The following is a 20171-nucleotide window of genomic DNA, read 5'->3' on the forward strand; positions in this document are numbered from 1 at the left end:
AAAATTTCAGGGAAAACTTGTTCATGAACAAAACAAACAAAATAGTCTAATTCTGCTTATTCCACAGATTTGAATGAGTTTGAGGAGATTTCTGGAGGTTTATTGTTGATGTGATCATGACTCTGATTTTTGATTGACTGTGATGCAGTTATTTAGTTTATGTTCACATTAAAAATAATTGAATACAGATGCTTTTAAAATCATCCCCAAGTCATGGGTCAGCTGCTTGTTATGACCTCATTTTCCCCTGTATTTCTCCGAGTGGTTCTTGTGCCAGTTCTTCCATAGACGGTACTTCACATTGTTAAACGAGATGCTGGCTGAGGAAAGGTACTGCACTGATCGGGACATGGTGGCTCTGAAGGTCGGCGTTGTGGCTGTGATGATAAAAATCTGAAGGCCCTGAAGACATAGAGAGGGAAAATATATATACATACATACATACATATATATATATATATATATATATATATATATATATATATATATATATATATATATATATATATATATATATAGAAATCATAACCTTCTGACGATGCTGTCTGTGTTGAGCGCTCCCGCTACTACTACTCCGCCTAGGTTGCACTGTCGAGCGCAGATCCACTGAGCACAGCGCAGGCTAGCCAGACAGAAGTTAAGCTCGTTGCAACATGGCAACTGCCCTCATCACTAGCCGAAATTGAACCTCCCCCACCCTCATTCAGATCTGGCGTTTGGAACTATTTTGGTTTTCATGTGAAGTATGACCCTGATGGTAAGGACAAAGTGAAACAGTATGTCGGATGTGCCACGCAATGCTCAATTACATTGGTGGGAACTAGTGCGTTAGCTTGGTTAGCTCGTTAACGTGTTGACGCTGTCCAGCCCTTACCTGTGTGGTTGTGCAGAGGCAGAACAAAATGCTGAAGACCAGGTTCATTGTTCCTGAAGTGACGAGGACCAGATACCCAAAAACCCAGGACACACCCAGTAACACAGCCAGAGTGAAGCATTCAAGGAAACTCTTCCTGAAGCAGGACTTCCTGGTTGCTTTAATGGACACATAAACCAGCAGGACGATGTTGTAGATCAAGATCAGGCCGACTGGAAGGAGGAAACCCCAAAACAAAGGTTTCTCAAAGCTGTAGTGTTTGTTCTTATCCAGCGCTGCCAGCCAGCAACTTCAGTGACATGAAAAGGAATTATACAAATAATATGAATAAATAACTTTGTCTAAACTTTAATCAAAACTAAGAGGAATTATAATAAAGTTTGTAAAGATAAAAAAAATAAATTACAAAAAGCTGTATAGGCGCATCGAAAAGAATGGTTGTATCAAACTGAATCTCTGTGAGTAGCATCATACAACAACAGCAACAACAACACTGTAATATTGGTAAAAATGTGACTTTTGTTCATATTGAAGTACAGGTCAGTCTAAAGTAGATAAATGTGGTTTGTGTGATTACTCACAATTCCTCCTGTCTGTATCTCAGAGGATTGTCCACTCTGTAGGTCACCCCCAGTGTGATGCCCATGAACAAGGCTGGCACTCCTAACACAATAATTAATTAATTGGGACAGATTGAAGGGTCTTCAAGAATAAACAGCTTGTCAGATTTAAGTCCCGACTTTATAAATGTCTTACCCCATCCCAGAGTCATGCCCAGCAGAGTCCAGTGAGGTGGTAGACTGCGGCGTATTTTCTGAATCAGGATCTGAGTACCGTTCACGCTGTTCCACATGAAGGTGGCCATCAGGAGGAAGTGCAGCAGAGCCGCTACAGCCGTACACGAACCGCGGTCTGGTTCTATGCGTTCATCCGAGTCAAGGATTTCATTGGTCCGATCGTCAGTCTGCACCTCAATGTCAATTTGTCTGCTGGAGTTTTGGACTCCAGAGACAAAGGTGATGATAAAGGCCAGCAGGCTGAAGTAGATGCACAGCCGAGATATCAGGCTTTTCTTCTGTTCATTCTGAAAACTACAGATGAAAATGAAAAAGTGACAAATGATAATATGAAGTCTTACAGGAAAACTGTAAAAAAAAAAATAGAAATACACGTGAATGTAATTTTAAATATGACATAAAAAATAATCAATTAATAAAAGGCTGAAAACAAGATTGTGATGTTGCAAAAATTAATTGCTATTTTTGTCATACAAAGCAAAAATCTCCTTAAAAATTTTGACTTTTCTCAAAACAATAAATTGCATTCATGTTATTTCTTTAAATGTTATTATTATTATTATTATTATTATTATTATTATTATTATTATGATCTTTTCTCTGTTTTCTTTCATTCCAAAATATTATGTTTTTTTTTAAATTTGTTTTTATTTTATATATAATTCAGACCTCCTTCGTTTTGTTTGTTCGCACTTTTGGCGGAAGTTACAGTCTTTAGTTTGTTTGTGTAATTATGAATCCACAGGCTTTGCTCACCCAATTGAGAGATTTTCTGAAATTCTTCTTTGCAAATACTTTCAAACTCACTCTGTTTTTTTTTTTCCTTCTTTGATTTAAGTTAAAGAGGAGATATAATCCAAGGACATTTGGTCAGACCTTGGGTATCCTCTGGAACCTAGTGGTGATTGAATGATGGTGTTATTTTCCAATTATTTTTCACAGGACAACAAACTGTGTTGGTTTCACATCAAGGAGAACCCAGGAGCAATTTGGTCCTTCTGTTTAACTTCAGCATCCAGACCAGAAATCTAATTTATCTACTTTGAGAAGGTATGATTGGAAGATGCCCACACGACCATTAGGGTAGTAGTAGAAGGATCTTAAAACTATTAAAATATTACATTGTAAAAATGTGGAGAAAAGTTCTAGAAATAATTTAAAAATAATTTAAAATTTTTAAGAACTAAAGGATTCCTTTTCTGGATAAAAGCAAGAGGGTAATTAAAATTTTCTCAATTACAATAAAATTAAATAAAGTAAACAAAGCACTGAGAGAAGAGTAGGGAAGTCATTGAAATATCTAGATTTATGGCTCAGTTTTTGTCATACCAATTTTTTGACCAATTTTTGACTCTGTAGCTAACACTTCTGTTTCTAACATGTTTGCTGCATGTTAGTTGCAGTCAAATACATTTTAACCTGTTAGATAACTACACTTTTTTGTCAAATGACACATAAAAACGGAGGTGGGGTGGTCTAGTCTTACATTTCTTTAACGTTATAAATGATCGTCACAATCAAACCCAGAAAAGAAAGAGAGAGTCCCACGATGGAGATTGCACCCAGAGCTTCTGCATACTCGTAGTTCTCTCTGAATGACTGAAACACAGATATGATCAAAAGTCTCACTAAATATCTGTATTGTTGCAATGGTTGATGAAGAATCAACAAACTGTGGCTTCATCTTTCAGTCTGCAGATTTGTGATACTCACCCAGAGAGCAGCAAAGTTGGTGGTGTGGTTACAGAAACATTTAATTAGTCCATCTGAAGTGTTTCCTTTAGAGCAGCCACTGGTGCTCCAGTCCTTCTGACTGTAGTTCCAGAAAACGCAGGAGAAGTCGTACAGAGACGTTCCACTGATGTTCTGAAACAGCAGCGCACAGACAGCCCTTTAATTTAGATAACTTAGACTTAACGCATATTTTTAATGCAGTTTGTTTGCTTTTCTTTTGTTTTGTTAACACCATTGATATTTTTCTTACAGTATTTGTGTTTGCTTTGAATCAATTCTGATATTGTATATTTGATATTAACATGACATCATTGTATTTTAACATACAGATTGTTAAAGGTAACACATCTACAACATATTTTTTATAATAATATCCTGGCAAAAATCCTTCCACTCCATACAGAACTAACATGCATAACATGCAAACTTTTTCCTGCAGTACCTACAACTTAAAGCATTTAAATCCATTCCTCACACGAAAACAAGAAAACAAAACCCCTTCTCAAAAATATACAGAACAATAGTGTGACTGGACAAGTTAGCTTTTGTGACCAATTTACCCCATTAGCAGCAGGAAGAACTGCAGCTGTGCTGAAGATATTAAATTATAACCAGCAGACATCAGTCATTAGATTTATATATGAATGAAGATACTGGATTTCTTACTCTTGGTCTGAACAACATCTCCACATGTTGTGGCACCATGTTGGGTTCCTGCCCTCTGACGCTGGCTGACAGGACCCTTATGGTGGCCCGTCGCTTCATGTAGAGTTTTGAACGAAAGAAACGATCATTCTGATAGAGAACAAAACCAGAGAGACGTTCAAGTCTGTCTGACGACTTCTGACATCTTCGCCTAACATGAGAGAAAAGAATCCACTGCTATTAGTAAGAACTTGTTAAAATTAGAGGATTTTTCAGCTTTAAAAAGACAGACTCACCTGGCAGGAATCGTATGTAAATGAGGGCATCAGCTATGAAACTGTTTTCCATCACGACCTGTGTTGCGTTTGTGTTCAGATGAATTCTGTTGGGCAAAAAATTCCCAGAAATCCCTGTAGTGACAAGATGACTGCATGTCAGTGAACATATTAAAAATGTACAAATTTACTGTCGGTTCTTCAATTTTAAAGTTAAAGTTCAGATTAAAATGAAAGTTAAGAACAAATTTAAGATAATTTCTTTACAACACCATTTTTTGAAAACAAGATCATTTCATTTTATTTTATCTGACTGGAGAAAGTAACTTGCTTCTAGTATCTCTTTGTAACTTTGAAATAGTCTCGAAGAATTGAACTGAGCACTACTTTTTAAATCTTGATGTATTTGACAATTTTATTGCTTTTTTTTATTTTTCAGCAGAGCAATAAAGAACCACCAGCCAAGGACTTCAGCCATAAAAATATTCTTGGGAGCTGTCCCACAGAAGAGTTCAGATCATATTTATTCAATGGCAAATTTACTGGATCAAAGTGATACTATTTGACAAAAGCAGACAGAATCTCGGGTAGATTCTTAACTTAAGTTTTCTGAGGACTTTATCAGTTTTCTTTTATTGTTGTTTTCTGTGTTTTGAGTCTGAAAAAATACATTATTACATGCAAATTTAGAGAGTGAGGCCAAGTTATTCACATCATTAAGTTGAGTTCAGGTTTATAATCCTCCCACAAGCTTTGAGGTCTCAAAACTATTTTGTGTTTTCAGTCACGGTAAACATGAGTCCATCACACGTGTTGAAAATACAGCAGTAAAAAGACTAAATAGTGAACAGGACACAGAGCACAACAACAGCAGCCAGTTTCAATGGTAAAACCATCAAAGGACACAAATAAAGTTGCTTTATACAGAAGATAAGAAATCACCACAGCTGGACTTTAGAACCGTCAACTGGGCAAACATGTCAACCTTGAGAGTTCACTCAAGAGTTCAACTGCTGAAAGCTCAAGTGAAGTAGAAATCATAACCTGGTTAATAAACTACAAAGTAGAAGCCAATCTGTTCTCTCCGGTGTTCAAATCTTTGCTTTTAGATCTGTCAGTTACAATATTTGATTAAACCTGCAGGTATTTGCTTTAGAATGCTTTATAATTTAATAAAAACCAGTCCACGGGATGATCACTGCTGTTCGACACAGTTTCTTACTGACCTCTGAGAGAGGTGAACTGGACTCCGTGAGTGTCTGCAGCAGGGATCTGTGCCGACTGGACCACCAAGTTCGGCTGAACCACTTGAGATTGAGATGTATTTTGACTGAGGCTGAGGTTCACTGAGAGCTGGTCCAGAGTCACCGTAAGCCTGGACATTAAAAAAAAAAACCCCCCCCCCCCCCCCCCCCCCCAAAAAAAAACAAAAAACAAAAAACAACCCAACAACAAATAATAATAACACAAACAAACGCAGAAACACAAAACATTGTTTGTCTTAATCAGATTTGTAGTTTCTAATATTCAGTTGTACCAGTCCATTTTTGGCACTCCCCCTGAACTATAAGTGTCAGTTTAGAGCTTCAACTTTACCTTTATTACTTTCATCTCAAAAGGAAACTCACCTGAATAGTACAGATATTTAAGGTCTAATGAGAATATTTACAATTGGAGGTCTTTACAGTTTGAATTGGAACAGGAAAGACTAAGACTGCTGACACTCTTAAAACTGCTCTTAAATTCCTGAATCAATTATTATTCATCTGTGAGTTGGATATTTTGTCTCTAAAACAGAACAACTTTGACAACTGCCAGTTCCTGTTTATATGCTAAAATGCATCACACTTCAGAGGAATTACAAAATAGCCAATCAAACTAGGATGGTGAACATGGCAAACATTGCTTAAAATCAGCTTTTTGCCAGTGTCACAGTGAAATATTTCTTTATAATGTAGCTGCTTAGACTGGTTGTTCATCTAATATAGAAAAAAGTGAATTATCACTGAATATGAGTTAAATCTGGTTGACAGAACTTTAGGGAAATAAATACAGCTGATGTTAGCACTTTGGTCAAAGCTCCTTTGTATTTCAGTTTAACCTCAGCACTGCTAGCATGGCTGTAGTTTCATGATGAATATTTTAATGATCTTTCCCATAGTGCCACCTTTACAGCAGTTTTTAACAGTCTTAGCTTCACTGCTGATGAGCTTATTTATTTGTTTATTTACATATTTAGTTTACCCCAGAGTTGCGTTGTTTTCCTTGGTATCATCTGGTATAGTGGCGTTCAGCAGCTGACTGACTGTTGCTACTGCTGACACTCTGACACTCTGCACAGACACAAATATGAACTGAGATTAACATCTTACTTTCTTTTTTTGCCCCTTACGATTTGCTGAATGTTTGTACCTCTGTGGCGTTTGCAGACAGCAGCAGTGTGTTGACAATCTCAGCCGCAGCTGTAACATTTTCAGCCGTCAGCTCTTCTGCTTTTGATGTCAGAATCTGAGTGCTGGTCGCCAGTGTCTCTAAATCAGCTGGACTTGTAAGCTGAGGTAAGAAAGACATGATTTTACTCATCTGGTTCTTTACTGAATCTGGAATCATCTGCATGTTACCTCAGAGCTGCATTTCTACAGGATTACCTCACAGAGAAATACTCAAACTTCAGCCATATGACACTTTCAATCTTTCTTCAGAAGAAAAAAAAACTGCTGTTCTTACATTTTTTTGTATGTCGCTGAGCGTCAGGTCACACTGGAAGATCTGTGGAGGGCTGAAACCTGGTGATCCATTCATGGACAAACATCTGGCTGAAGATTTAGATTTACCAGCTGAATGGAAATGGTGATAGAAAGATAAACATCAATACACTAGAGTCTACGTGATGGAGTGATGTTGGACTGAGGGGAAGATGTGGATGACTTACTACCACTCGTTCCTACTTCACATTTTTCCTCAGAATACGCAAACCAGCCGATGGGTGTACGAGGGAACCTGAAGCCTCCTAACTGCTGCTCTTTGCAGAAGTTTTCTACGAAAAGTTTGTTAAAAAATAAATATTTTTTCCGTTTGTTTTTTTAGAATACTAGGAATTTTATTTGTTTTTAATCACAAAAGAAAAAAAAGGACTTTTAAATAATGCATGCTAAACTTGATTTCAGGTTGTAGAAATCCTTACAGCTGGTACATTAGACATTTTGAGCAAATTATAGTTTTTGATCTCTGGCATTCTCTCTTTCGTTCTCATCTGAATGTTTTTGACCCATCAGACTCTAGTCGGTAAAACTTCTTACCTTCTGAGCATGTTACTCCAGTCCATTCATCAGGACAGATGCAGACACCGTTCTCTGGTTTCCCTCCATTATCACATTTCAGGACAGTGGTGGTAGGAGGGGTAAACGTAGTTGGGGATATAGTGGTCGTAGTAGTATTAGCAGTAGCAATAGGTATAGTAGTTGAATCATAATGAGTGGTGTTTGCTGAAGGAATTGTTGTAGGATTAGGAGGTAAAGTACTGTCAGTGTATGGGCTCGTAGCATTCGTACCAATTGTAGTAGGAGTACTGTAAGTAGCAATATTTGCATCACTAGTTGGGTAGAAAGTAGCAGTGGTGTTTGTGTAAGGAGTAGTTGTATTAGTATCACTTGTAATAGTAGTCATGGGAGAATAGTGAGTAGTACTCATTTGATCAGTCATGGGGTTGGAGGTAGTATCAGCTATCTGACTAACAGTCGTATCAGGCCTGGTAAAATCTGTAGTTGTAAGAACAGGACTGGCACTAGTAGGAGGAGTTTCTGGATACTCTGGTGTTTCCAGGTCAGTGGTTAGAACTGTATCTTGTGTTGTGGTACTCAAATTAGAAGTATTAGATGAAGTGGTATTGTTAGGAACTGTTGTTATAGTAGTGATATCCCCTGGAGTTACAGTAGTAATGCTTTGTTCAGTAGTTATATTTTGTGCAGTAGTAGAATCATCAGGAACATCAGTAGGAAGTAGTGCAGTAGTAGCAGTATCAGTCGTATCAGGCCTGGTAAAATCTGTAGTTGTAAGAACAGGACTGGCACTAGTAGGAGGAGTTTCTGGATACTCTGGTGTTTCCAGGTCAGTGGTTAGAACTGTATCTTGTGTTGTGGTACTCAAATTAGAAGTATTAGATGAAGTGGTATTGTTAGGAACTGTTGTTATAGTAGTGATATCCCCTGGAGTTACAGTAGTAATGCTTTGTTCAGTAGTTATATTTTGTGCAGTAGTAGAATCATCAGGAACATCAGTAGGAAGTAGTGCAGTAGTAGCAGTATCAGTCGTATCAGGCCTGGTAAAATCTGTAGTTGTAAGAACAGGACTGGCACTAGTAGGAGGAGTTTCTGGATAATCTGGTGTTTCCAGGTCAGTGGTTAGAACTGTATCTTGTGTTGTGGTGCTCAAATTAGAAGTATTAGATGAAGTGGTATTGTTAGGAACTGTTGTTATAGTAGTGATATCCCCTGGAGTTACAGTAGTAATGCTTTGTTCAGTAGTTATATTTTGTGCAGTAGTAGAATCATCAGGAACATCAGTAGGAAGTAGTGCAGTAGTAGCAGTATCAGGGATGTCTGTTGGTGTAGTTAACCCTGCTCCAGCTGTGAAGGAGGGTAAAGGAACAGCTGTGAGAAACACCTAAGAAGGGCAATGATCAGTTAGTTCATTAAAAGCGCTATGAATGCTGATACTTAGCACGTATGGTTTTCATTATACCTGATCTTAGTATGTCATCATTAGTGTTGGGAAGGTTACTTTTAAAATGTATTCCACTACAGATTACAGAATACATGCCCCAAATATATATTTTGTAACATATTCTGTTACGTTACTCAATGAGAGTAACGTATTCTGAATACTTTGGAATACTTAATACATTATCATGCTTTATACAACTACATGAATGTACTATTGTTGTGTGATTTATTACTGATATTGAAGGTTACTCGCCATACCACTACATTTTTAAATCTTAACCTCCTAGGACCTGGCGTCCACATATGTGGACATCACATTTTCAGTTGTCTAGACCAAAGCACAAAATATCCCCTGATATCCCCTTACAAGGACATTATACTGCCACTGTTCTATCGGAATATATATATATATATATATATATATATATATATATATATATATATATATATTGTTGAGTGTAAAAAACAAAGAATTTCCATATATACAGTGGGGAAAAAAAGTATTTAGTCAGCCACCGATTGTGCAAGTTCCCCCACTTAAAATGATGACAGAGGTCAGTAATTTGCACAAGAGGTACACTTCAACTGTGAGAGACAGAATGTGAAAAAAAAAATCCATGAATCCACATGGTAGGATTTGTAAAGAATTTATTCGTAAATCAGGGTGGAAAATAAGTATTTGGTCAATAACAAAAATACAACTCAATACTTTGTAACATAACCTTTGTTGTTTGCAAAGAAAAGCGTCTGGACTTCTTTAAGTTGCTTGAAGACGTTTCACCTCTCATCCGAGAAGCTTCTTCAGTTGTATTGTATTGTATTGTATTGTATTGTATTGTATTGTATTGTATCTTTATTTGTTTCAGACATATAAAACAAAAAACAATATATACACACTACATATATTTTCATTTACAGATACGAATATATATGTAGATATACACACACCCACACGTATGTGTTCAGATAAACAAAAAATATATAATGAAATAAAACAAAATCGTCTGACATAATGTAACAATGTTTGGTCTGAAAAGGAGTAGGAAGAAGTATGAACATACTTATTACAGTTTTTGCCCGTTGCTTGAAAACTATAAACCCATGCTCAGACTAAAGTAACACAACGTGAAGCTTTTGTTACCATACCTCAAACACATGTACCCATACCTTAAACAAAAGCGCTGCTTTGCACCCCAGTACCAATTATGCAACACTCCTACTCCTTTATGCAACACACCTACCCCTTTATGCAACACACATGGTCCTGCATGCTACACTCTATTTCATACATAAGACACTTCGCTCACAAAATGAAATCTCAGGGTGCCATTCGGAAAACACATGTATCCAAAATACAAAACACATCGGATAATTGCAACCACTCAAATACACACCTGAAGGCATGTACTTGCAAAACCGAACACCAATTAGCCAACTACAAAAAGCCCTCAGCGTAGCCATTTCAAGAACTTTGCAAGCATGGATGGAGGGAGAGCAAGAGGAAGAGGAAGAGGTAGAGGAGGAGGAGGAAGAGGAGGAGAAGGCCGAAGAGGCCATGAACGGACCCATATTTCTGATGAAATAAGAGCAACTTTGGTGGACCATGTCATCAACCATGGCCTGACTATGAGGGAAGCTGGGCAGAGAGTCCACCCACATCTAAGCCGTTTCACAGTGGCATCTGTAATACGAACATTCCGACTAGAAAACAGGTATGTCTTCACCTCCATACCTTCTGCTCTACTCAGATGGTTTTATAGCACTGTTCTACAGTATATCACATTACCATATCAAGTGTACGGGGTGCTAATGCTCCTTTTGCAGCCAAAGTGGCTGATTCCTTATATTGAAGTACAGTGTTGTACAGTGGATGACACAGTACATACAGTAAAGTACTGTAAGAAAAATAAGCAAACCGATGACAATATGTGGTTGTATTCCTCCAGAATGACCCGAAGACCTTCTGGGGGAGGACGGCAACGCCTGTTCACACAACAGCAGGAACTTGCCGTTGTGGACCTAGTGAGGGCAGACAATGCCATCCGTCTCCACCAGCTACGACGGAAAATACTTGAAGACAGGCGAGTGTTCAGCAACATAAACCATGTGAGCATCACCACCATCAGACGCATCTTGGGTAAACTCAGCATCACCATGAAGCAGCTCTACAGAGTCCCATTCGAGAGGAACAGTGACAGGGTCAAAGGACTTCGAGCTGAATATGTACGGGTACGTGTAACTGTCCCTTACATTTACAATAGAGTATTGGTGAAGTCCAGTAGCAGCTGAATATGTACCATATCAGTACCACATGGATCTATTCTGAGAGCTACACAGGTACCTGTGTGATGGGGTGAGGGTGCCGTATGTGTAGCACTGTAGTACAGTGACATGTTCCCCTTTTTTTCAGAGAATCTCGGCCATGGATGGAGCTGCACAGCCTCATGAATACATTTTCATTGATGAAGCTGGATTCGACCTGAGCAAAACAAGACGACGGGGTCGTAATGTAATTGGCCAAAGGGCAATTGTGCACGTCCCAGGGCAGCGCGGGGGAAACATCACATTATGTGCCGCCATATGCCTTCGAGGGCTTCTGCACCATCATGCAATACTAGGTCCATACAATAGCCAACACATACTCACATTTCTAGATGCTCTCCATGATATAGTTGTACAGAACAGAGCAGATCAGCCCAGGTTTGTGGTGATATGGGATCATGTCAGTTTCCATCGGGCTGCTCTGGTCCAGGCCTGGTTCTCCAACCACAATCAATTTGAAATGGTATACTTGCCCCCTTACTCACCATTTTTAAACCCTATTGAGGATTTTTTTAGGCTTGGAGATGACGTGTATATGACCGCCAACCACATGCCCGCATGCCTCTTCTGCAGGCAATGGAACAGGCCTGCGGCGACATTCAGGTGACAGCAATCCATGGATGGTTTCGACATGCAAGAGGATATTTTCCCCGGTGCCCAGCGGGAGAGGACACTGCTTGCGATGTTGATGAGGTCCTGTGGCCAGACCCCAACAGACGGCGGGATCCATGAGCCCACTTATGCACAATTGTCATGGTTTTTTGTGTTTACAGTATAGTGTTTTTTCTATTGCAGTATTATTGTGTTGTGGTTTTTTTTTTTTTTTGCTTTATCTGAATTCATGGTACTGCGATGTACACTATTGAGTAGGTCTATTTGCGTTTTTGGTTGTTTGGAAATGTGTCTCCTGTAAATGTGCCTTCTGAATACACAATGGAAATCAAGGACTGCAGTGTTTTATGTAAAGAAGACTAGTGTGTTCCCCCTGATCTGTAAGTGTTTGCATATGATGCAAGTATGTGTCATTTTGTCAACAGAGTTACATTTTGACAGAGGAATGTTAGGTTTTGACAGCAGAGTTTAGGTTTAGGTTTTGGGAGTGGAGTTTCATTTTGGCACAGATGTGTATGGTATATTTCCCAGTGTTGTGTCATGTTTACTTGTGTTTAGAGTTTTGGCACAATGAGCGACGTTTTGCCAAATGTGTTCAAGCAACGGGCAAAAACTGTAATTCCTACCCCTGCTCAACATCTTATTGATCCCACATAATTCACCTAATTCCCATCATCACATACTCCACACGATACACGAGGAGAACCTATATAAACTTGGCTACCGTGATTGATATAATTTGGATATAATTTGATATTTTTCAGTTCTAAGGTCAAATGGTGGAGAGTCCCAGATATAAACCTAGTGGGAGTAACCCCCCACAGAGGGACAAAAGGACCCCCTGATGATCCTCTAATCGCCTGAGCCAAGGTGTGAAACTGGGCGTGGGTCCCAATCAGCCAGAGTTTCGGGTGTGTTCATTGTGAAACCTGGCCCCACCTTATCATGCGAATTCCTGAGGTCAGATGGCCCAGGATGTGAGTGGGCGTTAAGGCGTCTGGGAAGGGATCTCAAAACTGGATTATAGATGGCAGAGAGTTGGTGTTGTAAACCCCCGCCTCTGTTCAAAGATGGTCGCTCACAGTGGACATAGATGGCTTCTTTCACTCCTCTTTCAAACCATCTGTCCTCTCTGTCCAAAATGTGAACATTGGCATCCTCGAAAGAGTGTCCTTTATCCTTAAGATGCAGATGGACTGCTGAGTCTTGTCCTGTGGAGGTGGCTCTTCTGTGTTGTGCCATGCGCTTGTGAAGTGGCTGTTTGGTCTCTCCAATGTAGAGGTCTGAGCATTCCTCGCTGCACTGTACAGCATACACCACATTGTTAAGTTTGTGTTTTGGCGTTTTGTCTTTCGGGTGAACCAGTTTCTGTCTGAGCGTGTTGCTGGGTCTGAAATACACCGGGATGTCATGCTTGGAGAAAACTAGAACTGAAGAAGCTTCTCGGATGAGAGGTGAAACGTCTTCAAGCAACTTAAAGAAGTCCAGACGCTTTTCTTTGCAAGCTCCTTTGACTACGATGACCTGGATGACTGAGAACCTTCACAGACATAACCTTTGTTGGCAATAACAGAGGTCAAACATTTACTATAGGTCTTTACCAGGTTTGCACACACAGTAGCTGGTATTTTGGCCCATTCCTCCATGCAGATCTTCTCGAGAGCAGTGATGTTTTGGGGCTGTCGCCGAGCAACACAGACTTTCAACTCCCGCCACAGATTTTCTATGGGGTTGAGGTCTGGAGACTGGCTAGGCCACTCCAGGACTTTCAAATGCTTCTTATGGAGCCACTCCTTTGTTGCCCGGGCGGTGTGTTTTGGATCATTGTCATGTTCGAAGACCCAGCCTCGTTTCATCTTCAAAGTTCTCACTGATGGAAGGAGGTTTTGGCTCAAAATCTCACGATACATGGCCCCATTCATTCTGTCCTTAACACGGATCAGTCGTCCTGTCCCCTTGGCAGAAAAACAGCCCCATAGCATGATGTTTCCACCCCCATGCTTCACAGTAGGTATGGTGTTCTTGGGATGCAACTCAGTATTCTTCTCCCTCCAAACACGACGAGTTGAGTTTATACCAAAAAGTTCTACTTTGGTTTCATCTGACCACATGACATTCTCCCAATCCTCTGCTGTATCATCCATGTGCTCTCTGGCAAACTTCAGACGGGCCTGGACATGCACTGGCTTCAGCAGCGGAACACGTCTGGCACTGCGGGATTTGATTCCCTGCCGTTGTAGTGTGTTACTGATGGTGACCTTTGTTACTTTGGTCCCAGCTCTCTGCAGGTCATTCACCAGGTCCCCCCGTGTGGTTCTGGGATCTTTGCTCACCATTTTCATGATCATTTTGACCCCACGGGATGAGATCTTGCGTGGAGCCCCAGATCCAGGGAGATTATCAGTGGTCTTGTATGTCTTCCATTTTCTGATGATTGCTCCCACAGTTGATTTTTTCACACCAAGCTGCTTGCCTATTGTAGATTCACTCTTCCCAGTCTGGTGCAGGTCTACAATACTTTTCCTGGTGTCCTTCGAAAGCTCTTTGGTCTTGGCCATGGCGGAGTTTGGAGTCTGACTGTTTGAGGCTGTGGACAGGTGTCTTTTATACAGATGATGAGTTCAAACAGGTGCCATTCATACAGGTAACGAGTGGGGGACAGAAAAGCTTCTTACAGAAGACGTTACAGGTCTGTGAGAGCCAGAGATTTTCCTTGTTTGAGGTGACCAAATACTTATTTTCCACCCTAATTTACGAATAAATTCTTTACAAATCCTACCATGTGGATTCATGGATTTTTTTTTCCACATTCTGTCTCTCACAGTTGAAGTGTACCTCTGGTGCAAATTACTGACCTCTGTCATCATTTTAAGTGGGGGAACTTGCACAATCGGTGGCTGACTAAATACTTTTTTGCCCCACTGTATATATGGAAATTCTTTGTTTTTACACTCAACAAAAATATAAACGCAACACCTTTGTTACTGCTCCCATTCCCCATGGGATGGACGTAGAGACCTAAAATTCATTGCAGATACACAATATAACCATCCCTCCCAAACAGTGGTCACAAATCAGTCCAAATGTGTGGTAGTGGGCACATCTGCTATATTGAGATAATCCATCCCACCTCACAGGTGTGCCACATCAGGATGCTGATCTGACATCATGAGTAGTGCACAGGTGTACCTCAGACTGCCCACAACAAAAGGCCACCCTGGAATGTGCAGTTTTGTCTCACAGCAAAATGCCACAGATGCCACAAGCAATGAGGGAGCGTGCAATTGGCATGCTGACAGCAGGAATGTCAACCAGATCTGTCGCCCGTGCATTGAATGTTCATTTCTCAACCATAAGCCGTCTCCACAGGCGTTTCAGAGAATATGGCAGCACATCCAACCGGCCTCACAACCGCAGACCTCGTGTAACCACACCAGCCCAGGACCTCCACATCCAGCAGGTTCACCTCCAAGATCGTCTGAGACCAGCCACCCAGACAGCTGCTGGAACAATTGGTTTGCACAACCAAACAATTTCTGCACAAACTGTCAGAAACCGTCTCAGGGACGCTCAACTGCATGCCCGTCGTCCTCATCGGGGTCTTGACCTGACTCCAGCTCGTCGCCGTAACAGACTTGTGTGGGCAAATGCTCACATTCGATGGCGTCTGGCACGTTGGAGAGGTGTGCGCTTCACGGATGAATCATGGTTCACATTGTTCAGGGCAGATGGCAGCTGAGAATGTCCCAGTTTTTGCATGGCCAGCATACTCACCGGACATGTCACCCATTGAGCATGTTCGGGATGTGCTTGACTGGCGTATACGACAGCGTGTACCAGTTCCCACGAATATCCAACAACCTCGCACAGCCATTGAAGTGGAGTGGACCAACATTCCACAGGCCACAATTGACAATCTGATAGACTCCATGCGACGATGTGTTGCACTGCATGAGGCAAATGGTGGTCACACCAGATACTGACCGGTTCTGGGTCCCCAGACCCCCAATAGCGCAAAAAACTGCACATTCCAGGGTGGCCTTTTGTTGTGGGCAGTCTGAGGTACAGCTGTGCACTACTCATGATGTCAGATCAGCATCCTGATGTGGCACATCTGTGAGGTGGGATGGATTATCTCAATATAGCAGATGTGCCCACTACCACACATTTGGACTGTTTTTTGTGACCACTGTTTGGGAGGGATGGTTATATTGTGTATCTGCAATGAATTTTAGGTCTCTACGTCCATCCCATGGGGAATGGGAGCAGTAACAAAGGTGTTGCGTTTATATTTTTGTTGAGTGTACATTCATCAGGTCCCAATCAGCACAAATAGCAAAGACAAATTAAAAATGCATGCCATGAAAGAGTTCGGGTCTTAGGAAATTGATATAAGGTGGACATTAGGTAAGACTGCACTTTTTGCAGCGATCTTGTATAGAAAACTATTCCGTGCGTATATAACACAGGTCCGTGGCTCCGAACCGTAGTAAAGGGACCTGGCTAATACGTCGGGTTCCGTGTTGGTCTCGTAGCCGAAAACTACCTTTACTTTGTTGTCTGGTTCAATTTTTTTTTCTTTCCCAACAGTGTCTTTATTTATTTTGAACATAGGAGTGTACATATCTATGAAACGTAACAAAACAAGTAGCTAAACTTACAGAAACTACAAGCTACACATACTGCCTTTATACACATAACACCATATAGGAGAGGATGAGAAAAAAAACAGTAAAGACAAAACAACAAAAACAACACACAAAAGCAAAACAAACAAACAAGGGAAAGACAAAAAAATAACTGTGTACATCTCCCATAAATTATGCACCCTCACAGGTATATGTTAAATGTAAATTAGAAAGTAGTTGTTCAATGTCAAGCATTAAACATATTCCCGAATGGACAGCAGAGGGCCACCTATGAATCCTTCCCAACAATTTCCACCAAGTGGGGCTAGTCTTTATTAGCAAGCAAGTTTTTGAAGGGGCCCCAGATGCTATAAAAGTATCGCCGCTTACCCCTGACTGCGTAGGTGATCTTTTCTAAGGGCAGGGTAGATGTTAACTCTGAAATCCATTTACTTCTTCTCGGTCTATCTACCTCTTTCCGAGTAATGGCAATCACTCTCTTAGCCATCAGCAGCCCTATGTCTAAAAATAAGCTATGTTTCCTTGTTATATTACAGTTAGCTGGATAGATGCCCAGCAAAAAAAGTTTTGGTTCTAAATGCAGTTTTATTTCTAATATTTCTTCAGTACATTGTTTCACTTCTTCCCAGAATTTCCTAATTTCAGGACACTGCCACAAACAATGGAGAAGTGTGCCCTTTTCCTCGTCGCATTTTATACAAACATCCGGGATAGTACTGTAGAAAGCATTAAGTTTGACTGGAGTCATATATGTACGCATTAACCAATTGTACTGCAAGAGATTTAAACGAGTGTTCACTTTTTGTGATTGTGCCCTGGCGCAAGCCCTCTCCCACTCTTCAAGGGAGATATTCTCCTGTAAGTCTTCTCTCCAGGATTCAAGCTGTCTGGGTCAACTTTGCTAGCGAGATACAGAGAGAGGCGTTGAAATGCTGCTCCAACAAACTTATTGTTTTGGAAGAAAACACAAACACAGTGTACAGTCGAGTCTTAACAGCTTACTTACAACTGGGCTCGTCAGGCACTCTTTTTGGCTGCAGTGGTTATTATTATGTTCACATGCTTCATACATGCTATGCCTGTAACACTCTGCCTATTGCCTTCCTATTAAATAATGCAGCTGTGACTGACTTTACAGTTACGTCTGTGACGATAACAGTGACTGTGACACACTGAACACACACAGTATAAGCAGAAGTCCATACACTGACCACAGCTTCAAGAACAGTATCTGTCGGAGGTCAATATTATTTCTGTATAACAAAACAATAACAACACAGTAAAATGTCTCCAGACGGGAAGACAGTATCAGCAATATAGCCTGACTTTATGTGTGGACAGATTTTACTGTTCACGTGGATCAAAAGAAATGTAAAATTAAAAAACAAAAAAATGAATAAATACCTGACCTTTCAGGGGCTCCGTATATTCTAACTAGTTTATAATACTCATTAATTTTGTATTCATTAATAATGAACTTAGACATAACACATTATCAGTATTATTCTCATATTCATGCTTATATGAAATCGATGCTTGTATTTTGTTTGAGAAGAGCAACAAAAAACAATACATTTTATCCTAAGCTGTCTGTGTAATTTAATAGATCATACATATAAACTTTACTTGAAAACTCAAAATGAGTGAGTTATTGTGCAATTATGACCTCGTGACTCAACACACTAATGGCTCTGGTAATGTCAGAAACCGAGAGGCTCAGTTTTTCTTACCCAGAATGAAAACAAGCCAAATCCAGCTGTCCATGATGATGAGCAACTGCAGATCAGGTTTCATGGGTCGTCACAGTCCAGTTTATTAAAAGTTTTAAAGATCCTGTTGCTTTGGGAGTCTGTGTGAAAACACCCAGTTCCAGTGCTTCAAAAGGAGCCACCGATAAAATAATAATGAACATCAAAGCAGCTCAAAGGTTCATTTTAACTGCTGCAGGCATCTTTCCAATGCCAAAGTTTATGGTATCTTTGTTTTATCTGACGCTTATTTCAGTTTATATTACTTGTTGGTTGCATTGTCTATTTATTAATTACTCACTTGTAAATGTTGGACTTTGAACTGCACTCAGCAGAAGAGAGCAGAGTTTTAACTGGAATGCTGAAACCACTGATGTGGTCTTATCAGCACGACAATGGGATTCTTCTCTTAGTGCCCGGTGCAGCCCACAGTAGTCATGTCTGATTCTTGAAGGCTGTGACTGAAGTTGTGAAACAACTTTAGCTTTCATTCTTTGGATGGATGTGGCAACTCCACTAGAGTGTGGTCTAGTTCACTGAAGTAATCTTCAGGGCCTTGATCTCAGTTATCTGGATCAAAATGTTTAGCTACATGTTCAAGCACCCTTTAAGCTCTATGGTGGCCATTTGTGGCCACTTCACTTTTCTTTTTTCAACCATTTTTGCTGTGTTAATGCAAATGGAATTAAACTTCCAAAGGGTCTAGATTTTTTCAGATATTTTTTTATTTTATTTTTACTTCAGCTGCTTAAATATATCAATAATATACACTATACATCAAATTGTTACTCTTGGCTCTATTGTGGCTATTTTTGGCCAGTTGAAACCCATTATAAACACTTTTTTGATTCCTTGTTATTGACAGTACTAAATCAGGCAATTTAGGTAAAATTGCTTTCATTCTAAACTTGACACATGAAAATTGTAGTTTTTAATGTTTTTTTTTGTTTTTTTTACCAAATAACATCATTTACCCATTCTTGGCCAAACAAGCAATTTCATGTAATATTCTTAGTTTCCAATAAGGAAACTGATGGCTTAACACACTCGAATAGACCAATAGAATGACACAATTTTGACATAGGTTTTATCTTAAGGATCTAATAGTTTGTGTTTGTGCATGACATGTAGCACAAACATGTATTTGCAAGATAGACTGGAATAAATTATGATGAACAAGAAGAACAACATCACACAGAGACTGCTGGTGTCTTTCTACAGAGCCTTCATCGAAAGCATACTAACGTACTGCATAGGCATATGGTACGCTAGCTGCACAGTGGCTCAGAGGAAAGCACTCCAGGGAGTAATCAACGCTGCCCAAAGGACAATCGGCTGCCCTCTCCTCAAACTGAAAGACCTACACAGTTCCCGCTGCCTCAAAAGAGCCCATAACATCAAAAAGGACACCTCACACCCTGGACACTCCATGTTCGAACTGCTGCCTTCAGGTAAACGGTATAGAACAACATACACAAGGACTAACAGACTCAAACACAGTTTCTACCCAATTGCAATATCATGTCTCAATGCTACTAAAAGTAGATGACTTTCATTGCCCCTGTTGTCATTTGTGCCCTTGATGTTGGAATGCTTTCAGACATGTTTTGTTGGATGCGCTAACAAATTGACTGAGTGATTGATTGTTTGAGTGATATATCAACTAGGTCGTATGTTGAGTGTCTGTATGGGGCCTTAGGCCTGGATTGCTTGGGTGTATTTACTGTATGAGAATACTGTATTTTATATGTATTTCTATCTTTTATATCCTATCTATTATAGTTTTTAAGTATT

General features: G+C 40.0%; 1 protein-coding gene across 1 annotated transcript; it reads right to left on the reverse strand.

Annotated features, from left to right (window-relative positions):
• Positions 1-237: 237 nt before the first annotated feature.
• LOC113016437 (adhesion G-protein coupled receptor G7-like) lies at positions 238-18393 on the reverse strand. Its single transcript, XM_026159264.1, is given in 17 exon segments — positions 238-402; positions 875-1163; positions 1456-1537; positions 1631-1965; positions 3158-3270; positions 3385-3537; positions 4072-4220; positions 4223-4261; positions 4347-4460; positions 5552-5700; positions 6570-6658; positions 6738-6878; positions 7053-7162; positions 7258-7362; positions 7625-8073; positions 8644-8974; positions 18360-18393. Coding segments are annotated over 17 exon segments (2847 nt in total).
• Between the last annotated feature and the right edge of the window lie 1778 nt (positions 18394-20171).

The sequence above is a fragment of the Astatotilapia calliptera genome, chromosome 23, assembly GCF_900246225.1.
Source record: "Astatotilapia calliptera chromosome 23, fAstCal1.2, whole genome shotgun sequence".
Lineage (NCBI taxonomy): Eukaryota > Metazoa > Chordata > Actinopteri > Cichliformes > Cichlidae > Astatotilapia > Astatotilapia calliptera.